Here is a 23,963-nt window from a genome sequence, read left to right on the forward strand (position 1 = left end):
TCTAGTTATATTGTTTTGTTTACAGAGCAGTTCCAGCTTTCTCACAAAAAAGTTCTTATTAAATATCCTCACCAAGGTCAATTCTAATCACGTCCACTAGGTGGCCGTCTAGGAACACACATATGTTTTGGCTGGCAAAATATGTTAGGGTTTAACATTGTGTCATATTCTGATCATACACTAGAGTGTAGTCTCCCATCAAAAGCATCATATAGAGGTACAGATTATGCCAGCGACACTGGCTGTCTCTTGCTGAGCATTAGTAATAGATCCAAATCAATAGTTTAGATCAGATTCTTTTGAATGAAGTCTTGCGTGTTATCAAGACAGGGAAAAAATGTAAAAGACAGAATTAAAATGAATAGGCGTGTTGATTACGTAGGATAAGAACCCTTCACCTCCCATGTTGTGAAGGCTGGTGTTTGGTGACCTGGCTGTGATTTCCCTGGCTTCCCAGTTTCCAGGATTCGATGACATATTAAAGTGAAAACTGTGGACAAGGCACATTGACTCATAATATCCAGCAACAGTAAGTTAACAAGTAACTTTCAAAGATTGCAACCTGTGGGCTTGCATGTAGGGACGGGCCCTGGAAAAAGCAGAACTCATCCAGCCATTTGCCTGACACCCAGGTGGAATAGGACCTACTGTGAGGACGGAGTTTGATCATTACTGAGTATGAAGTTTTTTGGCTGGGCCTTTCTTGAGTACTAAACACTGGTCATAATTTTTCATTTTTGCTCCCCCAACTATAGATCAGAGTGCCAGCCTTCAGCTAACCTAGTCCTTTGAGACACAGCCCTGAATTGAGGATGCGGGTCCTAAGGAGAGAGAGCAGGAGCCACAATCGCTCATTGGTGCACAGTCTGGACTATTGTCCTATCTCCTCCTACCACTGGAAATGTATGGAGGGAGAAGTCCCTGTGAGTCCCTAGGATCAGAGACTGTAATTGCCCCTGGTTCTTGCCAAGATCAGGAAATGGGGATTGGGAGAATCATCGCCCATCTCTTGAACCATTTTCCTGCCCCCATTCTTCGCAGCTGAAGGGACAGTCACTACAGCGATCCATATGTGTAAATAGAAAAACCAAAGTATTGAAAGAAAGCTGTTCTGGTGGTTATTTCCAACCCTTCCAGAAGCAAGGAAATCCCAAATACCCTGGAGGAAATCTAACTTGGCAGTGTCCAGGGACTTGATTCTGACCTTAAACACATTAATTTGACATGGGTATAACTCCATTGGCTTCAGTGGTGTCATTCCTGATTTACAGAGATGTAACTGAGATGAGACTCAGACCCCAGAGGCTCAAGAGAGTTCAGATAAACTTTGGATAAACATTCACACTTTTGAGAGCTTTTCTGAATGGAGGCCTTAGCGCATCAAGAAACTTCTGTATGCACCTAAATGTAAGACCATGAAGTGTCACATTGACTTCAATCCAGTGACATAGGAGCATAAAAGAGAAACATGGCCACATGCAAATGCAACCCTGTGCAGCCTCCCTGCATCTTTGTTGCAGGCACAGGAGAGTTATAAGAGCTTCATGTCCTGCACTATCTCCACATGCACTTGGGCCAGGGATGTGCACTGTCTCGCCTCTTCCCCATGAACTGCTGGCTGGCACAGCTGAACCAGCATGGGGTTGGTAATTGATAGGCAGTAGTAGTCTGCTAGTGGTGTGCAGCAAAATGGAAGAAAGGAAAGGTTCTTTCTAGAGCTGGTCATGAATTTTCTGCCAAAGTGCTTGAGATTTTTTTTTTTTTTTTTTAAGGAAAATGAAGCTTCTGCAGAATTGAAATTTCCCAATGGAAATTATGAGTTAGCCAAAACATTTTCAATATTCCCTCTAAACAAAATATTCCATTATGAAGGGGGGTTTACCCAGATCAAAGCCTTTCAGTTTGTCAAGCTGAATCTAAATGTTTCATTTTGTATCATTTTAACCTTCATCTGAACTGTGATGGTGCCTCATAGGGTTGTAATTTTGGTATCTTATGCCTTTTCTCTCCCCTGTGGACTGGGCTACCTACCTGGACAGCCTCTCCCGTGAAGCACTGTGGTCTCTGCTCTGGTTGAGCCAATGTGCCATAGCTGACTGTGGTGCAGCATGAGAGTAGTAGTTTAGGAAATGCTGATTTTTAACCAGGTCTAGTTCACTTCCTGGCATGACACAGCCACTTGCACTCCTCTCTTACACATCCACATAAATTCATGATCTAGGCCTTTGGTTGCCATGAGTACTAATTTGCCTGTTGCAAGTGTAAGTGGAGCAGTGGTAAGTTACAAGGTTGTTTTTCGTCTCTCCACCATACACATATGAAAAGCCAGCATTCTTGGTTCAAAACCTGCAGGATTACTATGAAAAGTTAAAACATGATACTGGAGCCAATCAACCCTTACAAGCTACACCTGAGGGGAATTTTTTCTCAGGGAATTCATAAAAAAATGTTCTTCTTTTCTCTTGATTAGATGTGACTGTTATGATTTAAAGGGAGAGCAGCGTCTTGTACATAGATTCCAATATAAATGGCAGTGGGGGCCTTACTGTTCCAAAGCCATGACTTTAAATCAGCATAGTTCTTCTGTCAAAAAGGATTATTGCAAAACACTGCACTACTGAACCCACCCCCTCCAAAGGTTTCAAGGGGGTCAGGGAGGGAGGGAATGCACTGAGAAACGGATGGAACTAAAAGAGAGATATGCAGAGTTCTGCGCCAAACAATCACAAAGATTTAAGGACTGGACGACACATGGATTATTAACAAATCTCTTTGCAGCCAAATACGTTTTAAACCACTAGATGCAAAAATAAACAGCCTCCAGTTTGTGTCTCGTCCATCTATTTAGAGCCTTACAATGACACAAAGAACAAAGATGTCCTGAAAACGGAAGCGCAGACTCGCCTTTCAGAGCAGCCTTTTGGTGGTTGAAGGGAGCTGGCTGGGCTCCAACAAGCAATGGGTGCAGAAAATTAATGAGAAAATTAGGAAAGGGAATGTCTAAAAGTCAGCCCCAAGAATAACAATCTTCCCTAACTGCTCTGATTTTAACCCTAGCAAAGTGCAGTTGTGTCAGCTAGAAAGCTGTTGATGCTACTTCACTTAATATTCTTCTGCATATTTAATATTATTGGCCAGATCTTCAGCTGATGTCGGTATAGCATTTATATCAGCTGAGGATCTGTCAGTATCTCTACAAGTAATACGTGAGACAGTATTTGAATCTTTGACAATTAATTTTAAGAAGAATCTAAGCTGATGTCCTTCTGCTTACAGGTGATGTCAGCTGCTGGAAAAGTTGCAACTGCTGATGCTGAGACAGTCCTATTAACTGGACATTGGTGCAACTTAGTTCCATCTGTTCTCCGTGTGTGGCATACAGTAGTTTAGTTTTGTGAAGGATATAATACTTTGGTCTAATTATGGTTGTTGGGTTTGGTGTGTAGGTGACTGGGGGTGTTGGTGGCCTGTGATATACGGGAGGTCAGACTACATGATCTGGAGGTCCCATCCCAGAAAATTATACTGTTAAAATTGTTGTTTTGAAAGTTCAATCTCTTTAATGAGCTCAGTTATTTGAGGAGGTGGGAAAAATCTATGGTAAATGTCTTGTTGTGATTCCATTGTTTTAGAAAAAGAACAACAAGTCATTAATACTGTGACTAATCCAGGCAGGCTTGTTCCCTTGCGTAAAGCATGATGAAATATATTGGTTTTTAAAATGAAAATTGGTCTATTTTTAATCAAAATTCATTTCTTTAGACACTTTTTCTGGCTTTTCTGACAGAAATGAAGTGAACATTTTTCACTTGTGGAAAACCAAAAACAACCAAAACAATTCTGGTTATTGAAAATAAAAATAATAATAATAAAAAAAAAGACGAAGAAAAGAAAAGATTTCAATCTGCTCTAGTAAATTTCCAATATGCATAGGCAAATTGTAGTTCTCAATGGGTCCTGTAGTTTTTCTTAATGGACTTGGGTCATGTCCCTAGATCTGCAGCCATACAGGACAGATTTGAGTTGATTTCTCTCCCCCTTCCACATAGGAGAACTTTGTGCTTCCATATCATTGTCCCCCATCTCTGTGGCCCCGGCAGAGAACTCTTGACATGGTCTCCTACACTGGTAGAGAGCAGGGAGTGGGCAGACCACTGATGGAGGCTGGCTGAATCACATTGAAAATTAGTCAGAAAATCCTGGGGACTTTCTGCAATCCTAGGTTCATATGTGATTTGGACAAGTCCCTGGTAGCATGATTGCAACAGAGCACCTGTGGTCCACAGCTAATCTGGAGGCATGCCTGTGCAGTGCATACCTGATTGGGGTGGGGTCTGAGGCCTTTCCTGTTAGACAGGATGACATGGGGAGATCTCAGGGAGGGAATCTTATTAGAAGCTTCCTCCTATCACCCTCCCTCCTGATTGCTTCTCCATGGAAAGCAATGATTTGAGCTAATACTTGTATTATAAAAATCCCCAGAAACCTTTTCCAAAGAAGCTATTGTGTCAGCTCTCATACATCATTATGAGAGGATTAATGAACATTGTCACACCAAAACAAAATTAAATTCATCCTCAGCCACCTGAAATCATTTAAATGATGCTAAGAGACCATTTTAAATTCTGACAAGCACAGAAATTCCATGTTAAGGCTGAAATATTGGGTGACAGTGGCTTGACTTAATCCTGGAGGATCAGTCTAAATGTTGAGGTTTATCTTAATGTCTTTGCCTCTGTGGGCAAAATTCAGGCATTAAAACCGAGTCACTTTGTGGTTGAATACTTTATCTATGTTCAGCTATAAAAACATGTAATGTATCATTTCATTGCATGAAATATTACATAGCTACTATAGAAAAGATAGGTATTATTTTTCATGGTGTATAAGGGGAAGGATGGTCTTAAGGTTAACGCTCTGGACTGGGACTCAGAAGAAATGGGATCCAAACATGTACTTTGCCATGTACTTCCTGTGTGACTTTGGACAAGTCACTCATGCTCTCTGTGTCTCAGTTTCCTATTTGTAAAATGGAAATTTGATTACTTCCTTTGCATGTCTTGTCTGTTTACAATGTAAGCTGTTCGAGACAGACACTGTGTCTAGCACAATGGGAAAGTAGTCTTGGTGGGGGTTCCAGGAGCCACTGCAATATAAATGAATAATTACAAATATCAATACGAACTGAATTTTGTCTCATTCACAATCTGAAATATTCTTCCACAAAGGTCCAGAAGACTGTTTCCTGTACAGTTATTTCTTTATCTGTCCATTGCAACCCATCAGGGCTGGCTCTAGCCATTTTGCAGCCCCAAGCAAAGTGGCACATCTCGAGGGGAGTGTTCTGCTGCTCGCCGGTCCCGCGGCTCTGGTGGATCTTCCACAGGCATCCCTGTGGAGGGTCCGCTGCTCCTGTGGCTCTGGTGGACCTCCTGCAGGCGTGCCTGCGAATGCTCCACTGGAGCCGCGGGACCAGCGGACCCTCCGCAGGCACGCCTGCAGGAGGTTCACCGGAGCCGCCTGCCGCCCTCCTGGCAACCGGCAGAGCGTCACCCGCGGCATGCCGCCCCAAGCACGCACTTGGCGCACTGGGGCCTGGAGCCAGCCCTGCAACCCATACAGTCTTTTTCATCTCTTTCTGATAGGGAGCAGATAGAGGTACTGAGTGACACTTTTACAGATGTGTTCTTTTTCCCATATGCATCATTTGCCGAAACCACTAGGCTGTTTTGTGGTTGTTCAAATCACTTCAATTAGGTTGTCTAGTTCTTTTATGGGAGGTGGTTTTCTAAACTATGTCTCACCATTTTACTTACATTATTTGGCATGAACCATTAGAGACTATTGAAGTATTTTCCCCTTGTGCTTGAATTTGAGACCTGTAGCTGAGGTCTGGTATATAAGCCATCCTTCTTAAGGAAAAACCTTTACTTTTCCAGATAATGCAAAGCCTTCTCGTCCTATCTACCATTTTTGCATGAAATGGCTCAAAAACGTTTTAATTCTCTGTTCCTGCTCTACCAACAGTGTATCACACCTACAGATTACAATACCTATATACAAAAGGAAAACTTAGAGACTGAATTGCGAGCTGAATTCTGAATGTTTTTGACACCGTGTTTTTAATTCAGACTCTAACTTAATTTACATATAGGCTTGGGTTTGGGCTTTTCTTAAAAAAAAAAAGAGAGATTTAAAATGAATGTACACTATGGTCTGGAGGGACAAAAATGTATTTTCACTAGTTAGAGTTAACCGCATAACTATAAGTGGTGGAAGAAAGCAGCCGCCAGGGAGTTGTGGATGGCCATTACTAGCGAGTGAAATTGTCTAAACTGTTTATTCTGCCATCTCATGTTGCCACTTTTATTTTTACCCTGTTAGTCTTTCAGGTGCATTATTTAAATCAAATGGTTAGCTATTGAGTTGATTAATTGAGCCTTCTGCTTTAGTTTCACTTTTATGGACTCATGAGCTAAAGTAGCTTGAGGTTAAACAAAAGCAAGTCCAAATATTAAAAGGGCCTGCTGGATCCGACTCTGCAGAAATTCAGCAGTCAGATGAAGCAAGACCAAAGTACAGATTTGCCCTATATTCTGTCAGTCAATGGCTATGCTGATGGGAGTCAAGTAATGTTTGTAACCCCAAGTAGTAAAACTTCTGAAAGAAGTGAAGGTCCAGGCATGACATCTCAGCATTGACTAACATTCTTCAGCAGTTTTGAAGAATAACAGATTGAGAACCTCTGTGAAGAGTGTCATACATTGTGCAGGAAATGGACGGGAAATCAAGACTGATTTGGCTCTTATTCACATGAGATTGCCTAGTGAAGCATTCAGGGCATTCTTTCTGGCAGTTATAACTTCTTATTTTCAAATGTCTTTTGATGAAACTGAGACATCCTGTCATGCCAAGACTCTTTGCAGTCTGTTTACTGACAGGATAACTCCCTGAAAGTTCTACGTTTATTAATTTCCACGACTGATAATCATTATTTCTATTTATGACTCAGCACCTAACCTGCACTCATCTCTAACTCCCTTCTTGTTTTGACTCACTCCTTTGCTTATCCCACTTTGTTTCTCCATCTCTCCTCAGTTATCCTCTCAGACCTTGGCCAGTATTGTGCATTGCTTTCTAAAATTAAAGACAAAGCTACGTTACTCAATGGTTCCTGCACTGTGCTCTTTCAAATCCCCACTTAAAGTTCACCTGCGTTGTGAGGCCCACAAAATGCACAGTGGTGGCCAGACAGCTGGTGTATTATGACCAAGGCTTTATTACACAGTCATAATTATCTCACTTAGTTTATGCTCCTCCTGTCTGCTTGCTGCATCCACTCCTTATTTCTCATAAAGTAACTGATTGTAACTCTTTGGGTTAGGGATGGTCTTTTCATTGTATGTGTGCAGTGGGGCCACAGTCACTGATTGTGTAGCACCTATGGGCTATTAGAATAAAAATAATAAAGCCAATAATTTATTGTGTTGATGCTTTTGAACAGGATTCACTTTAAAAAGGAAAGCAGCAATTTGGCTCATGTTGCTGTAAAACCACGTACAGCAAAATGCTCATCTGCCTCCAGCAACAGTTCATGACTTCCAGGCACCTCAGGTAGCTGAGTTTAATTAAAACAATCAAGCCATGGATTAACTATCTGTTCAGTTTCTGCAGTGTGATGAAATCTGACTATGGGAAACGCCGGTGTTCCTCTTTCGAAAGCCGCCATTCTGCTTTGTAAAGTGAGCCTTGGAGCAACTAACTCATTGAAAATTGCCAAGCATTGCAAACCAACTATCACCATGAGGGTTCAGCAATTCTAGATATTGATATATATTAATCTGGGGTTTCTCCAGCAGCATAACCAAACACATTTATGCAATATTGTCTTTTTTCCAATATTTGGTTCCAGCACTGTTATTCATTGGCAGCTGTCAGTCTATTTTAATTCCAAATGGCAATCCCAGAGTACAGCACAATTCAGCATCCTAATTTTTGTGGAAATAAATAACCGAAATCAGTGGCTCCTAAACTGTGCACCAATGGAGGTGGTTATTCAAGAGATGGTTGGTCATGTTATTCTAACTCTCCTTTATTTTCACCTCCTGACCTAAACAATGTTAAAAGATAGTAACAGCACATTAATATCATCCTAACATAAATGTTCCATGTAAGCACCCAGTCTTGGATAAGAGGGGCTGGAGATAGGGAGTAATGCTGTGTGGAATGGGAAGGGCCCAGCCAGCAGTGGTCGTTCCCCCTGCATCCACCCAGTTGACAGTTCTTGTAAAGGCAGGCCTTCCTTCTACCGCAGCAGGCTTGGGTAAATCCACAGCATGAGGCAGGTCAACACCACTGGGGTGGGACTATGGCGTTAGGGAGGGGCCATGGGGCTTGTCAGCCTAGGATACTGTATTTGTCTTAATCTAGAACAGTCTGGGATTATTTGCATTAGTATAGATAAACATACACCATTTACATTACTCTTCATCAATGTATAGCCTCCATATTTTATTCAAGAATTGTACAATTCCAAATATAGTGAAACAGTTAGAGTACTTTATTATAAAACTTATAAAATAATTAAATATTACACTTATATTTTTGCTTTTTTTACACCATAATCCATACTTTCTGACACTATCATTTTCTCTTCTGAACTGTTGTCACTTACTTAAGGAAGTAAGTGATGAAATATAAAGGAAAAGCTATGCATCAATAAATTAATTATTTTACATCAAATAATAAAAGGACACAATTATAAAAACAAAACAAAACAAAAAAAACTTTGCAGTTTTCCAAGAAAAAAAAAAGTTATAATTATACAAAGTCCAAGATCAAGACAGAGCCTAGCTGATTGAGATATGTTTCCAATCAACATTTCTTAAAGTATCAGAGAATACATGTTTTTCATTTAAATTGTTGCAAAAGGAACTGCTAATTTTAACTGACCACTGTCTGGCATTAGTGCTGAGATGGCTAATCCTAGTTTGAAATGATACTTTAAAAAGCAGGAAAATTGAGCTACATTCATCAAAAGAAGTTGTGGGATTGGGTGGAATTAGATAAATATGTCCCTCATAGCCACTCCCCAGAAAATTACAGTAGGACACAGTCCTGTTTCAGTTACAATGGTTTTGGCAAACGGGTTGGGTGTTTTTTTTCCAATGCAGAAACATTTTAAATGGTACCATTTGATATATATCTATTGACTGCTGGATACTGAATGACTACACATATCATTGCAAGTGCTATAAAATGTTTAAGGAGCCTGACCTTAAAAAGTGTGTTTTGAGGATTATCAAAATGTCTAAAAATATAATTGAATTTGATTTTTCTGATTAGATTACTATTTTTTCCAACTGATGATCTTTCATGTATCAAGAGTTAACCATTCTGAGAAGTGTGTGTGAATTAACAGACTATCCTATTCCTGCTATTTCTCTTTTGCTAACTGATGAACCAAAATTTGCAGAGAAAGTTGAGCTAAAAATAAGTTATTCTTAAGCATATTGGCATTTAAACAATTTAGTTTCTAAAAAACATATTTTGAAGTTTTATTATTTTGAAAAGTCAAGTTTAAACCTTAAAATAACTTACCTAACATGCTTAGAATGTTGAAAACAATATAACCATTGAGCTCAATAAATCTTTGAGTTCCTTGACTTAGTCAAAATGTGAAATTCTATTTTACTTGTATTACACAGCAATACTAAAAGTCCCACATATTCTACTGGCTGAATATTTCTAGGAATACATTTCAAGTTGCTAGTTAACCACCTTTGAGTTTCTACGCTAAGCAGAAAGTGTAAGTTTTCAAAACAATAAAAACATTAGCATGATGCCAAACTTGCTTTTCCAGCAGCAAGTGTAATACAGAAGCACCATTTACTTTAGTAGTGCACTATTTACTTATTGTAGTTACAACACGTGTGATGTGTGACACTGCATGCTCCGAGCAACAGCCATATGGACCTCTCTCTCATGAGAACGGTAGTAAACCTCCTCCTTACTTTGAATGGACATTATCATAACAAATACTGAAAAGAAGCAATGGTGATAGACTGAGATATACTATACTGCCACACTGTAACCGCCAGCACGGAATTCTCAATCTCTTTTGCTCACATTCCAATAAATTATGCGGATGAGCATTGCTTACCTTATTTTCTTCCTTATCACATATGACAGTGCAAAATGACATATTTAAAGAGTGATGGGAAGAAATGACCCTTGTTTGGGAGTGTTCAAGTGATCCATACTACTCTGTACTTTAGGGAGGTCCCCAAAAAAAACAGTCCTGGATCACCATTTATCTAACAATTACTGTACCTCAGATAATCCCCTAGAAACGTACTCTGCCGTACATCTCTCTTCCATCAGTGGCTTATGTGGCACCAGGTCCTGCCTTAAAGTCAATTGAATTTCAATGTAAACCAAAAAGGAGAATCTTGACATTGCAGGATTGCAATAAAATATTGCAATCAGTTCTTCCTTGTGCATGATTTACAGCACTGCTTGCCATAAAATTTGTGGTTGCAGACACCATGCTGGGGAACCAGATGACACCAAGGGAAGAAATCCAGACAAGAGGGATCATCTGAAAAAGGGAAATCCAATCAATATGTTTAGCGTGTATTTCAGCAATTCTGCAAATTAGGCAGTACTTCATCTTATTGATTTCTACACACTTGCCGAGGATGTAAACATGAGGGATGATTCCAGTTAAAGAAGAAGGAGGCCTTGTACACTCTTTTTTTATATATCAATTTCTTTTTAATTTATTAGCTCTATTTTTGATGTAATATACTGTGGAATTATGAGAGGCAAATGAAATAGTTTATAACACAACACTTCAAAAATAACCTAGGGTGACATCCTTGGCCCACTGTAGTCAATGAGAGTTTCACCACTGGCTTTACTGAAGCCAAGATTTCATCCCTTATCACTATATTATTTTACATATTAGAACCACTGCAATAAAACCAACTATTTACACAAATGGGTCCACCACAGAGCCCTATGCTAATGAATATTACTCTAGCCTTTCTTTGATGTGCAGAGAAAATAGTTCAGGCTCTGAGAGTGTGTGTATGTACATACGCTACAGAAATAAATCTAAATGTTCAGACCACAAGCTCTGTATGTGTGTGCGCAAAATTGCTTGTGTACATACATTTACCCACATTTTATGGGTGTGGGGAAGAGGGTTCAGTTTCAATTATCTAAGCCTAAGTGCACAGAAGGGTTAAAATTTGCATCCACAAAGCAAAATCTATTGTAAGGTCCCTACTTTTGAGACCCCAAGTTTGCATCCTCAAATGGAGACATCTAAATTCTGTCATTTATAGGCATGTTTCACTCATTAAAATCTGAACAGGGCCCCCAATGTAATAATCAAGCTCTTGATCAGATTATATGACATGGTAATTTAGGGAGGGATTTTTCAAAAATGCTTAACATTGGCCTTGCTCTGCTCCCACTTCAGTGGTAACATTCTCGTTGACTTTAATGGGAGCAGAGTTAGGCCAACTTTATGTGTGTTTGAAAATTCCACCTTTAATTAAAAAAAAAATCAAACACTAAAATGCAGATTAATTTTTTGCTTCATTTATTTCTGTATATGATTCACACACATACAGCCCAGTTGGTTAAAAACTATTTCATGGGCATCCCATTCTACACGTTTGCAGTCACTGCTTTATGCTTCTTTTAAAGTACATAGTGATGATTCACATGGATGATTTATAAACGAATTCAAAACGCTTGAGAAGCATGAAGACTTTTAAGTGAGGTTTAGAAAAATTTATAGCTAAATTGAACTCTTCAATGAGCATGGGAAAACATTCCATTCTGCCTTCACAACTACTGTACACATGGACAGTAAAGGGAATTTACAAGGATTCTTACTCAAAAAATCTAGCTACTGTTGCCTGTGTTCTCAGATCAGCTACTAAAGGGGTGGCACAGAGAAAATGAGCTTACTCTCAGACCATACAGACTCCCTCATATCTGTAACACCAGAGTTACACAGCCACACACCCCTCTGTTTTATTAGCTGCCATTTCACTGTGTTGGCTTCTTTTTAAAGAAGGGTTAAGGGTTTTGTTTTGAAACCCCCTCAAAAGATGTTATGCATAAGGCACACAGTCTGACACGAGATGTCATTCTCCCCACCCCAATAACACATTGCAAGCAATGTCACATAGTAACATACTGGTGCTGGACAAACTGCACTCTGGGAAGTAGGGGCACATACCTTGCTGCAGCATTTCCCCCCTCGAGTCAAGCCTTCAAATTCCAATGTGTTTTACAGATTTTCCATACACAATGAAGGAGATAGTCCCAGCTTTGCACATTTTGGCCCATTATCCACCATACCAAGACAAAATCACCACACAGTTTATCAAGTCTGACGGTGAATGCTCAAGTGAGGACTATGACTTGAAGGGGAAGGGCATTGCAAGTGATGACTGAGAGGCATATGCAGAATGATGAGTGGAAAGTTCTCACAGCACATTCTCCAACCCAGTCAGGCTCCTAAGTCACTTAGGGTAAATTTTAAAAAGTGATTGAATCTCATTTTCAAAAGTGACTTAGGCGTGTGGGAGCATTCACAGTCAATGGAACATAACAGAACCCATGGCACGTAAGTCCCTTTTGAAGATGGGATTTAGGCACTTGAAAAGAATTACTTTTAGGACCTAATCCAGAGACTGCTGAAGTCAACGGAAAGACTTCCATTGATTCCAGTTAGTATGGTCCCTCATTTTCATGAACGTCAATTTCTTTAAAAAATGCAGTTTTCCTTTTAAGATGCTCCAAGTATCTTGGATTTACTGGCTATATGCTACAGTACCTGTTGCTGTCTCTGGTGGAGTGATGAAAATGAGAAAAAATTGCTAGAGGGGAGACCCAAATTGTCTAGGAGAGCATGATAACGCTCCCTGAAACGTTTATTTCTTCTCCATGATCTCTCCCTAATGGCTCACAGAGCTGGAGCTATGTGGCTGTTAATTGAGAGTGATTTGCTTCCATGTGATTGCAGTATGGCTGGCCCCTTCTCCATGCATGGGTTTGGATGGAGCGTTAGAGAGCAGAGGAGAGATAATTGATCTCCAGAGTCTGAAGAACCGGTTACAAAACAGGGGAAAGAGCTTCTTACAGCTGTGGGGAGGGAGAGAAACTGGCCAAGACCAAAATGAATAACAGATACCAGCCCAGACATGAAATATGGCTGGGGGAGGCATGTTGGGGGGTGATGGGTTTGCTATACCATGACAGAAAGTAATTTAATACATTCACAAAACAAATTCTGAAGCACAGTAGAACTTCCCAGAAGATTTGGAACTAACTTCTGAGTCTTTAGAACTGTTTAGTCACTTTTCAAAATCGTTCAGTTATTTACTTATCCCTTTTAGGCCTGATTCATCCATTCCTCCAACCCAGGCTGGTTGCAGCTGACTGATGAATCCTGAGGATGTACTTTGCACACCCCACAAATAAAACAGTATTGATATTATTTCTGTATCTGTCTTGCTTCTTGGGCTCATGCAATATTATGTTTCCCAAAGGCCTGGTGCCTGACATATCAATGTGTTTTACAGATTTTCCACACACAGTGAAGCTCCAGGAGTCAAAATGGATGAGAGAGAATATTGTCTGATGGTTAGAGCAGGAGACAGGGAGTAAGAATGCCTGTGTTCTTGTGCAAGTGCTGCTATGACCTTACTTTAGGACCTGAAGAAAGTCAACTATGACCTGGCTCTGGCTTTTGTTTTTTTAATCAGGGCACCACCTCTATTTTCAGCTCCTATCTGTAAAATGGGTATAATAACGCTAAAATTCCTTACCAGGGGTCTTTTGAGAATTAATGTTTGTAAAGTATTTTGGGATGCTGGGATGAATAGCACTGTAAGCTGGGCCTACAGGGCATAACTAGGTCATAAGTGACAGCTACAGGAAAAACTTCAGGGTTGTACATATTGAGTCTTACTTTTGTTATTATTCATCATGACTTGGGAGCCAAAGAGAAACAAATGGAAGAAAATTGAAGCTATGAGGGGTCTCTGCTCAGCAGCAGCAAGAACAGTTTGCCACTGCTCTACAGAAAAGTCACTATTTTAACTTTATGCCAATGTCTCTATCGGATGCTCCCATCAACAGAATTCACTCTAAGATGGTGGAAGTTAAGGTAATGCACAGTGCAACCCAATCTTTACTTAACCAGAGACAGACAAACAGCTCAAACTTGAACTGCAAAAAAAAAAAAAAAAAAAAAAAGGTACATATCCTTTATTATTCAACATGTTCCTGCTTTTAAAAATATCTGCCCATCTTGAACATATCAGACCTAGCAGTTAGCCCCTTATGTCTGCTTGTGAAAAGAGAGGTGATGCACTTCCAAATTTAATATATTACAGAGTGCAATAGGGATACTGAAAAATGTGGGATTTACAAAGGAAGATACAACCCCCACACATCTATTCTGAGAACATACCTGGCAAAGGTGATGTTTGCCAGGCTATACAATTTCAAGCAATCAAACCCACCACTGAATGTAATTCACAACGCAGAGTTTGGCGTTTTACCTTTTTTCTCTGGAGCTGGGCAGAAGTTAGTATTGCAGGCTCTAGACACTGCTGGTTTCTGATGTGGCAGACACCCAGTTGCTGGTTGCCCCTGCTGGAGGCACTGCACACTCCGGATTTGCACTCCCCCACCACATGTTACTGTACACTGCAGAAAAGGAAAGATGAGAAGCCACATTCTATAACACAGATGGTCTTCCAAGGCCCTTGAAAAGTCAATGGAAAGACTGACCAGGGCTTTGGATGAGGCCTACAAATTGTAAAGAACCTAAAGGCCAAATTTTCAAAAAAGCTCAGCACGCACAGTCAGAGCCAGATTTTCAAGTGAGCTCAGCTTCCATTGAGCCACTAAAGCAAGTGCCAGATTTTCAAAAGAGCCCAGTATCCAACTTGTGCTGAACACCTCTGAAAATCCTGGTTACTTATTTAGGGACCTAAATGGGAGATGACTTTTGAAACTTGATTCTCTGGGCCCAGTTGTGCTGTCCCAACACAGGTAAAATTCCCATTGAAGCCATAATTGTGGAAATATCGGGGAAGAAAACCAAGTATTTTCAAGAAGATCTCTGAAGTATTATTAAGTGAGTGAGTCTTTTACTTGCACGTGCTTCATGAAAAGTATGTCCTTAAGACAGATGTGATGGGTATATCTGATTACAACTGTCAGGCATACATTGTTGCAAGTATACAATGTTAAACGAATATGTGTCTCATAGATATGTGACTCATAATCTAGATAAGTTCCAGAAATACAGAAGCTTGTTTGCAAGAATGTAGAGACAAATACAGGTGATCCAGTAATTAATGATAGTATTTAAGGAATTCCAGACAATCTGTGCAGATGCTGTAATACTTGAGAATATAGATATGTAATGGTTCATCTATAGTGCACTTTCAAGAAGAGTGGAAAGATGCAGTTTGGAAATGGCATAGAATGTAGTGCAGCTGCAGCACATGTAAGAACATAAGAATGGCCATCTACCAACAGTGACCAACGCCAGATGCTTTACAGGGAACGAACAGAATAGGTAATCATCAAGTGATCCATCCCCCACAACCCATTCCCAGCTTCTGGCAGAGGCTAGGGACACCACAAGTAACAAATCAGATTCTTCAATTTTAGCATAAAGGAACTAGCTACATCAAAATGCAGTAATATAGAACCAGCTACATCATACCAAAATATCGGCATGGTCCAAGATTTTCTATGGAATATTGCCAAAAGCTAAGACTGGATAATAGGATTCATCACTTAATAATTGCCCTGTTCTTTTCATTCCCTCTGAAGCATCTGACTCCAGCCACTGTTGAAAGACAGGATACTGGGCTAGATGGACCATTAGTTGACCCAGCATGGCCATTCTTATGTTCTTATGACTATATGCGGAAGACACCTGTGGGCTATCAACATTAAGATGCAACAGTCCCATTATGGCTGATTATACTATGTTCTAGCCCTCTCTTTGGAATTGCTGCACAACTCTGCATGGTTTGCTTGTGCAGTTTCCCTGGGCATTACCCATGATTCAGAAGGTGTTTCACCAAACACCCATGGTGTCTGCAAACTGGCTTCACCAGGCCCCAGTGGACTTTTGGGACTGACTGCCCTACATACCAGCCATTCCAACCCACTGGTTACATTATGCCCTATTACCACGTTAGCCGAATGGGGCTGCATGGATGTAATGGAGAACAGAATTTGGCCTGATATTTCTAACTTTGACATTAGCTGACTATAATGTGTGGTTGTGTTCAAAGAGGACTGAACTGGGACAGTTATTGGTCTGGTCATTAAGGGTAAATTCACCCATGTGGTGAATCTGAGGTTCTCCATTCCACAGTGACCAATAGTGGGAGAACAGTGTTAGCTCTACCACACAGAAAGGACTGTGCACTCCTTACTGACTCCATAAATGCCAAAAGAGAAAGTGGCATTGGGAATGGAAAGCACTGAGGTGGGAGAGAAAGGAGTAACCTACTCCAAATAACCCAGGCTGACTTTTTTTTCTCATACCTGCTGCCAGGGTGAGGAGTACCATCCGGATACCATGCGGTATAGCCTCTGCAATGGACAAGCCCCTCTGTTACATGCTTCTTCTAGTTCTATATTTAATTTCTTTATGTTCCGACATCTTCGCTGAGGGAAAGTGATCCATTTTCCATGGAGGCTTTTCTCGCTGCACTTCATTTCCCGCTTTTTAATACCTGGGCCACAGGAGGCTGAGCACTAAAAAAATGAAGTGCATGCTTTTAAAATAATACATTGCCGTAAATTAATATCAGTTCCACTAAAGACTGGACAAACTTTTGTGGAATATGAATGCATCGTGGAAAATAAAAACATAAAGATCATGGGAAAATGTTTCCATACTAGTATAAATTCTGCCATCTTGGAAACCACTGTGACGTCAGGGGCAGTCTGGCATACACACTGACAGCAGGATACAGCCAAGTGTTTTGAGACTTGAAGACGTACATTTTCAAAATTGACTTTGCCTTAATCTTTAGACACCCAAATTGAAACACCTTAAAGGGAGGGAAAGTGCCCTAACACGTTCTGAAAATCAGACCTCTCCAGGTGTTTTAAGTAGGGCACCTAAAAAGTAAGGTCCTAGAAACTACTAGTCATTTTTTAAAAATTAGACTATATTAGTTACAGGCAAAGCCCTTATAAATGTCTGATCCAGAGTTTGTATTTTATGAGAGATCATGACCCTTACTGAATCCATAGCACTTTTTTTCTCTCATATGCTCCGTGCGTGCCAGTGTTTCAGTACTCTTTTATGAACTCTGCAGAGAGCAAGTCAGTCATTCGGATTGTGGTACGGTACCTCACTCCAAGAAGAAACCACCCACTGGAGCCGATCGTTTTTGGGACATCGTCCTAGTACACAGATCTGTTGGGATTCTGGCTTGGGATCTCTGCTACACATACTTTCTGGTAAGATTTTCAGCTTGGAAGGGCTGGTGCTTTTGCAGTGGACATCCCGTTTCTTAATGCCTCTCCCACAGGTCTTTGAACACTTTGGCAGAAAGAAATATTCATTTGAGTTTGGGGCACTTAAAATTGACATTTTTGTATTTACAGCAGAACACAGAAGCCATAATGAATCTTATCTGTAGCCACTGCTGCTAACTTAAACCTGTAATTCTATTATGGAAAATGTAATGTAAAAAACATACTTCTGTGGCACTTTTCATTTTTCAGACCTGGAGTTAAACATTTTATTGTGTAGCCTTAACTAACCCTCACAGCCCTCTAGTAAGGAAGATAAGCATTTTCTGTTCTATACATGGGGAACTGAAGCAGAGAGTGAGATTCTCTCAGCCCTTGGCAACACAGAGGGGCTGAAATCTGGCCCTAACGACCCACCTGAGAATCCCCCCAGTGCAAGGAGCTCTCAGCAAGTGTAAAGCTACACTAGCGGGTTCCTATGTTACCCAAACCCACCCTGGCATAGAGGATGGGAGGAGGAAGATGGCAGCTGTACTCTTCCAATTCTCAATTAGTGTTTGGGCCCTTGAGGGCGGCAGCCAGCTACTCCAATTTATGCTAGGGCCAGAGCTAGTCAAAGCCACACAGCAAGTTATTTGGCAAAGCCATGACTGGCACTTGGGACATTTTGGCTGTGCTTAGAAAACATTATAAATATTGAGTTATTCTTATTTTTTTTGTTTGTTACTATGTTGATTTAAAATCTAAAATATGCGTTTTGTGGCTGAAACAAAATGCACCAACTGAATATATTCTAGAGCAGAAATTGCAGAATTGTGAAAGCCTTGAGATAACTGAAGATTTCCTACCATCCTGTACTTGCTTTGTTTGTTATTTTTTTACCAGAGTTCATTAGGTTAGTAATATGCATGTAAAAGCCTGTGTACTGTGCTAACAAAGTGCATATTAGGCTATGGACATTTTTAAAACATTCTATCCAAACTCAGTGCACAGAAACCTGTGCTCGCTGAAAAGCTTGGATTTGTGGTCTTCCCATAAACTGAGTTGCGTTCTCCCTGTCTGTCTGTGAAGAGATTTGACATTAGGCGGGATATACTTTTATGTATTTATTTAAAGTTTGCAACATGATAGATGGAGGCTGAGCTTTTCAGAGAGACCTAAAGAAGTTATGTGCCCAACTGCCATTATATTTTGATAGGAGTTTTGCCTAATTTTTTAAAGTGCCTTTGGAAATCCCAAACCAAAACAGCAAATTCACAGATGTATAGCAAAGGGGGAAAGATTGGGTATTTCTTTTTGCTTCTGTATGATGTAAAAGAAAATCTGAAAGGTTCTCAAGCCCTGCCCACCCCTCCTTCTTGCCCCAAAGAAAAGCTATTTTCATATTTGTTTTTAATATTAAAAATTCAGGTCCTGAATAACCTTGATGAATGCATGACAATGAGATGACAATATCAAAGCCAAAAGTAAAAGATGAATAACTGAGAAGGGAAAGGTATCTATAGTCCCACTCTTCGATTTTTTAATCTTTGTTGATAACTGTTTAGCGTCAATAACTAATGAATACCGTGGACAAAGGAAGACTTTGTTAAGGACTGAACACCCCAAGCCTTCATTAAGATAACAGAGATACATCCTGTAAGATTCCCAGCTGGTGGTGGTAGTGGGGAACTAGAATTGACACTTTTATTTCTAAGAAAAAGATGCAGAAACAAGCCATTTACAAAATAGTTCTACAAATACAAAACCTTTTAATACACCTTTTGATGTTTGATACCTTTGTGTTTATAAATATTTTCCTTCGATCTCAAGACCAAAGCTAAATAAAGTTTTAAATTTAATTGCTTTTAGATTATTCAAAGGGAGAAGAGCATTATTATTTTTAAAATTAAGATAAATTACAAGTTTACAGTATATTTGTCCTGTCTCCCAGTTGGGATGCCTGTTTGTTAAGAGACTGAAAAGGATAAAAAGATAGAGTAATTGGACTGAGCATAGTGAAGTTACATCAGCATAAATCCAGAGTACTGCAGGGTAAATCAGACCCAATATCTTTATATCTATCTGAAAAGCCAAATGGATCTAACTTTGCAGTATCATTCAGAAGAGCCACTACATTTAACCATTGGCTCATCTGATCTTGCATAAATGCAGTTTTTGGCAGTTTCCAATCCAGTGTCACCAACTTGTATGATAACTGGTGATTTTTCTTAAAGAACTGGTTGCTGGAGCTGCATGAATATATGCGGAGCTCAGCTTTAATTTTTTTAATAAAGAAAGTTCCTAGACTCATGGTTTCAGAGGAAAGCATGAAAAGGTGATATCCATACTTAAAGTCTCAGAAACCTCTATCATATATCTTGCCAATTGGGGAATCGTGTACATGTGGACCAATTTCCTTCTGAACTCATTGCAGGGACTCAATTTAAGTCCTGTTGGATGATATTTTATTTCCTTTATTTTTGTTTATGTAACTGCAAACTTTGTTAGTGTTGAAAACATTGTCCATATTCTTTAAAATTTTAGCCATATCTGATTTCATAACCTCGTGCAACAGTGAATCCCAGAGATTTGCCTATACACTGAAAAACATATAGTAATTCCTTTCGACTGTTTTAATACTGCAGCCCACTGAGTAGTTTTGTTCTTCTTGTGCAATGTGATATGATAATGAGAAGTTCTGGTCTCTTTAAAAGGCATTATGTCCTCTGTGGCAGTGACCACCTAAATCCAGTCCTCTCTAACTCTCACAAAGTGTACTAGAATTAAAAAACAGTAGTTTTTACAACAGATTTCTATCACTCTTGTAGCTCATTAAATGAAGACAGAAGAACTTAAAATGGACTTTGCTTCTTTTGACATTGGTCCACAGTGTCAGTTCCCACAGCAGGTCATTTATCCTTAAATTAACACTCACTATGTGCTAGCACCAGCATCACTGCAAAAATAGCAGAAATGAGGTTTTAACTTCAGAGTGTTCATGGTTTTCATACATTTCTGAAAAAGGGTGTGTACACACAGAAATGTGCCTGGGGGCCCACTGCTACTGACTTATGCCATTAATAGTAATTTACTGCACTACTAAATTACTTACTTGGAATGGGCTACACTAACAAAAGTAAATATGTGACTACTACACGTATCGAGTAAAACATAACTTCATCTGCCCGCATTTCAAAAATGCATGTGCACTTGTGCCATTCTAACCTCATTCTTTTTCCATTAGTGGTACCTCTGTTGATACACCTCTATCTCGTTATAATGCCACCCGATATAACATGAAGTCGGATATAACGCGGTAAAGCAGCACTCTGGGGGGGGAGGGGCTGCATGCTCCAGCGGATCAAATCAAGTTCGATATAACGCAGTTTCACGTATAACGCAGTAAGATATTTTGGCTCCTGAGGACAGCGTTATATCGAGGTAGAGGTGTATTTCTTCTCTGAGAAATGTTAATATTGCTGTATGAACTAATGTCAGAAAGGGGAGGAGGGTGGGGTTTATGACTTTAAGGAAACCAGAGTATTTTCCTTCAGAAAACCAGAGAATCCTGTGGCTTTGTTTATGGGTACTAGGAAGCTCCTCCTTCTCCCTCCACAGATTGAGGGACAAATCCCAAATTAGGGTAGGCAGATGCAAGTCCATGCGTCCACTTATACTAGCCATGCTTTGATTCTTTTAGTAAGGTTGCTATCTAAAAACAAATTAGATTGTGCTTATTATTTTCCTACACAGACCTTCCAAAGTAGGCAGGATACAACTATGTGAAGAAAACTATTCTGTACACGTTCACTCCAGCTACCTCTGTCACTGGACTCAGTACCAATATTGCTATTACTTTGGCAAAAGAAAACATTTTCATTATTTCTCTAAATTACCTGAGACCACGGTCCAGGGCTCCATTCGGGTGGGCAGTCTTGGGTATTACATGTCTGTACTTGGGCTGGAGTGCTGACTGGACAAAGAGAATGTGCTACCACCTCTTCCTTTTGAAAAGTCTTCTTCTGGACACATTGAATTGGGCGACTTTGTTGCCCTCCATCACAAGACTTGCTGCATACACTCCATTCACCTGTTGACCAGCTTACAGGAGAGAATGAATTTATTTCTTACAAGCACATGGTTTATAATGCACCCTGAATAATCAGTATAGCGAGGACTAAGTTCAAATGTAAAATCCAGTCTATTCAATCCATTTGACTGGTGTTGCCGTTAGATAATTTGACAAGATTCCTGTGCAAGACTCATGCAATCTATTTGCAAAGAACATTTTGAAGTGCAACAAGAATAAATTTTGCAGCCCTTGCTCAGGAAAAACTCCCAGTAATTATTATTTTTATTTACAGTGTGGCAACGCTCTAAGGTTCAATCAGGATTAAGGATCCTATTGTGCTAGACGCTGTACAACCACATGGAGAGACACATTCCCTGCCCCAAATAGTGTTTAATCTAATATGAAACAAGACAGAACATGTGAGTGCAGCAAACAGAAGGAGAGAGAAGAGGAACAAAGGGCACGCTAAAATCTCATGCTGTTACACAGGTGAATATTGTGGAACTTGGTGCGTTCAAGCCATGTTCTGTTTTAGTTGATGGTGAGAATTCCAGCAGGAGCAGCCAGAGAGAGGGACAGATTAGGGTAGAGTAAAACAGGTCAGATGTGACCAGGTAGAGATATTAGTTGAAGGCTTGTGAGCAAATGGAAAGAGAAGAGGAGACCAAGGACAAAACCTTGTGAAACCCTAAAAAAGTGTAGGAAAAGAAAGAGAAGGGCCTACCCAAACAGACTCTGAAAGAGAAGCCAGGATGGCAGAAGCAGAACACTAAGGACCAAATTTTCAAAAGCACCGTTTTGCAGATGCTCAGCCTCCATGCATGCAACCCCCAATGTATAAACACATGGAGGCTAATGCACATGGACCTACGTGTATTCTTTGTGCTAGCCAATTCTAGTCTTCCTCTCAATTGTTATCTTGTCTTTGCTTTGGATAATAAATCTGTTTACAAAGTTCTGTGGATCTTTAAAATAAAGCAAGAAAAAAATGGCTTGCTAAATTCAACAACCATGTCATTAGAGTTCAGAGGATTTAGATGATGTCCTGAGACAAATATTTTTGGCAGCTTAACCAGCAAGATTATCTGAAATCTAAATAAAATAATATCAAATTAACCAGCTGACTACTACTGGGCAAATATATTCTCCAATCACTCAACAAGGTTCACTGATGCATATTGTCATTAAAAATCAGACAGCGTCCTCAGATGTATTGCTGAACTGCACAGTCGGGGTTCACTTTGGAAAATGAGTAATATTCTTTGTAGTACAGTGGCAACTAGAGTGCAGAGCCCCATTGTGCTAGGCATACAACATATAGCAAAGAGACAGTCCCTGTCCCAAAGAGCTCACAAAGACTATAGATAGCAGGTGGGTGCAACAAACAGATGGCAAGAACACAAGGAAACATATAAACAAATCCTCTGCCTATGGGAGATCCATGAACTGATCCAATCAAATTAATGAGTCTTCAAAACCTTCTCCCAATGTCAAGCACTGAAATTAAACTGAATCTTTTAAAACAGGAATTCTCACACTTTTTTGTTATATGACCCATAGAGATTGTCCCTTTTAATTCACAACTGCATGGGCCACCAACTCTCCCTGCACTATCACAGCACAAGCCCTATGGCAACCAGAGCAGCTGCTTATATCAAACAGAAAGTATTTGAACTCTTGTAACTATGTGGAAGCTGAGCACCATTCACTGGACTGTATTTCAGATCTGCGTGAAATCAAAATTAATTTGCATGTTTAAAAATGTGTGACGCCTCCCTTGGAAGATTTCCTCTGGGAAAAGAAGAATTCTTGAGTCACAATCCAGATTTGTAGGTACCAAAAGCTGTGGGAAGTTTTAAAGCTACCAAATCAAAGGACAAAGGAATTTTAACACACACATCATGCACCTTAGGCATTCCATACAATTTCAGGACTGTGGTAGTCTGCTGCTGTTGGACTAAATATGGAAATAGATCTGGAAAGCTTGGAAGGCTTTTCTAAGGAAGCAATAAAGAAACATGGAGGTTGCCTTTTAACTCTCTCTAGTGGGAATCTGAAAAACCTGAGACCTTCATCCTGCTTAACAACCTGCTTTCACTCAGCCTGGATTTCTCTCTGCTTTTTGACAATAGCATTGTCAGGAAATAAATGTTTGGTTTTTTTTCAAATTGGGAAAATAATATAACACTTATTTCAAGTAAATCTAGTCAATACTAGGAGTCAAGAACTGTCTTCTCCTTGGTAGCCTACCTTGAAACATATGCTTCTGGAAAAGTCTTGGTTCTAATCAATTCTATATGTTTTAATTAGTTATACTAATGGTACTAATCAGTTTGATAGGTAAACCAGCCAAAAAGAAATA

General features: G+C 39.9%; 1 protein-coding gene and 1 long non-coding RNA gene across 2 annotated transcripts in view; one reads left to right on the forward strand and one right to left on the reverse strand.

Annotated features, from left to right (window-relative positions):
- LOC142047925 (uncharacterized) overlaps positions 1-13,495 on the forward strand; it is a 30,142-nt gene extending 16,647 nt beyond the window's left edge. The window contains exons 2-3 of the long non-coding RNA XR_012657242.1: positions 7,505-7,614; positions 13,422-13,495. This is a non-coding gene — a long non-coding RNA (uncharacterized LOC142047925). The remainder of the gene's footprint in view (positions 1-7,504; positions 7,615-13,421) is intronic.
- Positions 9,666-23,963, reverse strand: part of ADAMTS18 (ADAM metallopeptidase with thrombospondin type 1 motif 18) — a 61,954-nt gene continuing 47,656 nt past the window's right edge. The window contains exons 16-20 of the mRNA XM_032768121.1: positions 21,426-21,630; positions 17,423-17,614; positions 16,606-16,818; positions 14,592-14,739; positions 9,666-10,600 (exon numbers count right to left, since the gene is read on the reverse strand). Of these exons, the coding sequence (XP_032624012.1) occupies positions 10,485-10,600; positions 14,592-14,739; positions 16,606-16,818; positions 17,423-17,614; positions 21,426-21,630 (874 nt within the window). The 3' untranslated portion in view covers positions 9,666-10,484. The remainder of the gene's footprint in view (positions 10,601-14,591; positions 14,740-16,605; positions 16,819-17,422; positions 17,615-21,425; positions 21,631-23,963) is intronic.

This window comes from Chelonoidis abingdonii, chromosome 19 (genome assembly GCF_003597395.2).
Source record: "Chelonoidis abingdonii isolate Lonesome George chromosome 19, CheloAbing_2.0, whole genome shotgun sequence".
Lineage (NCBI taxonomy): Eukaryota > Metazoa > Chordata > Testudines > Testudinidae > Chelonoidis > Chelonoidis abingdonii.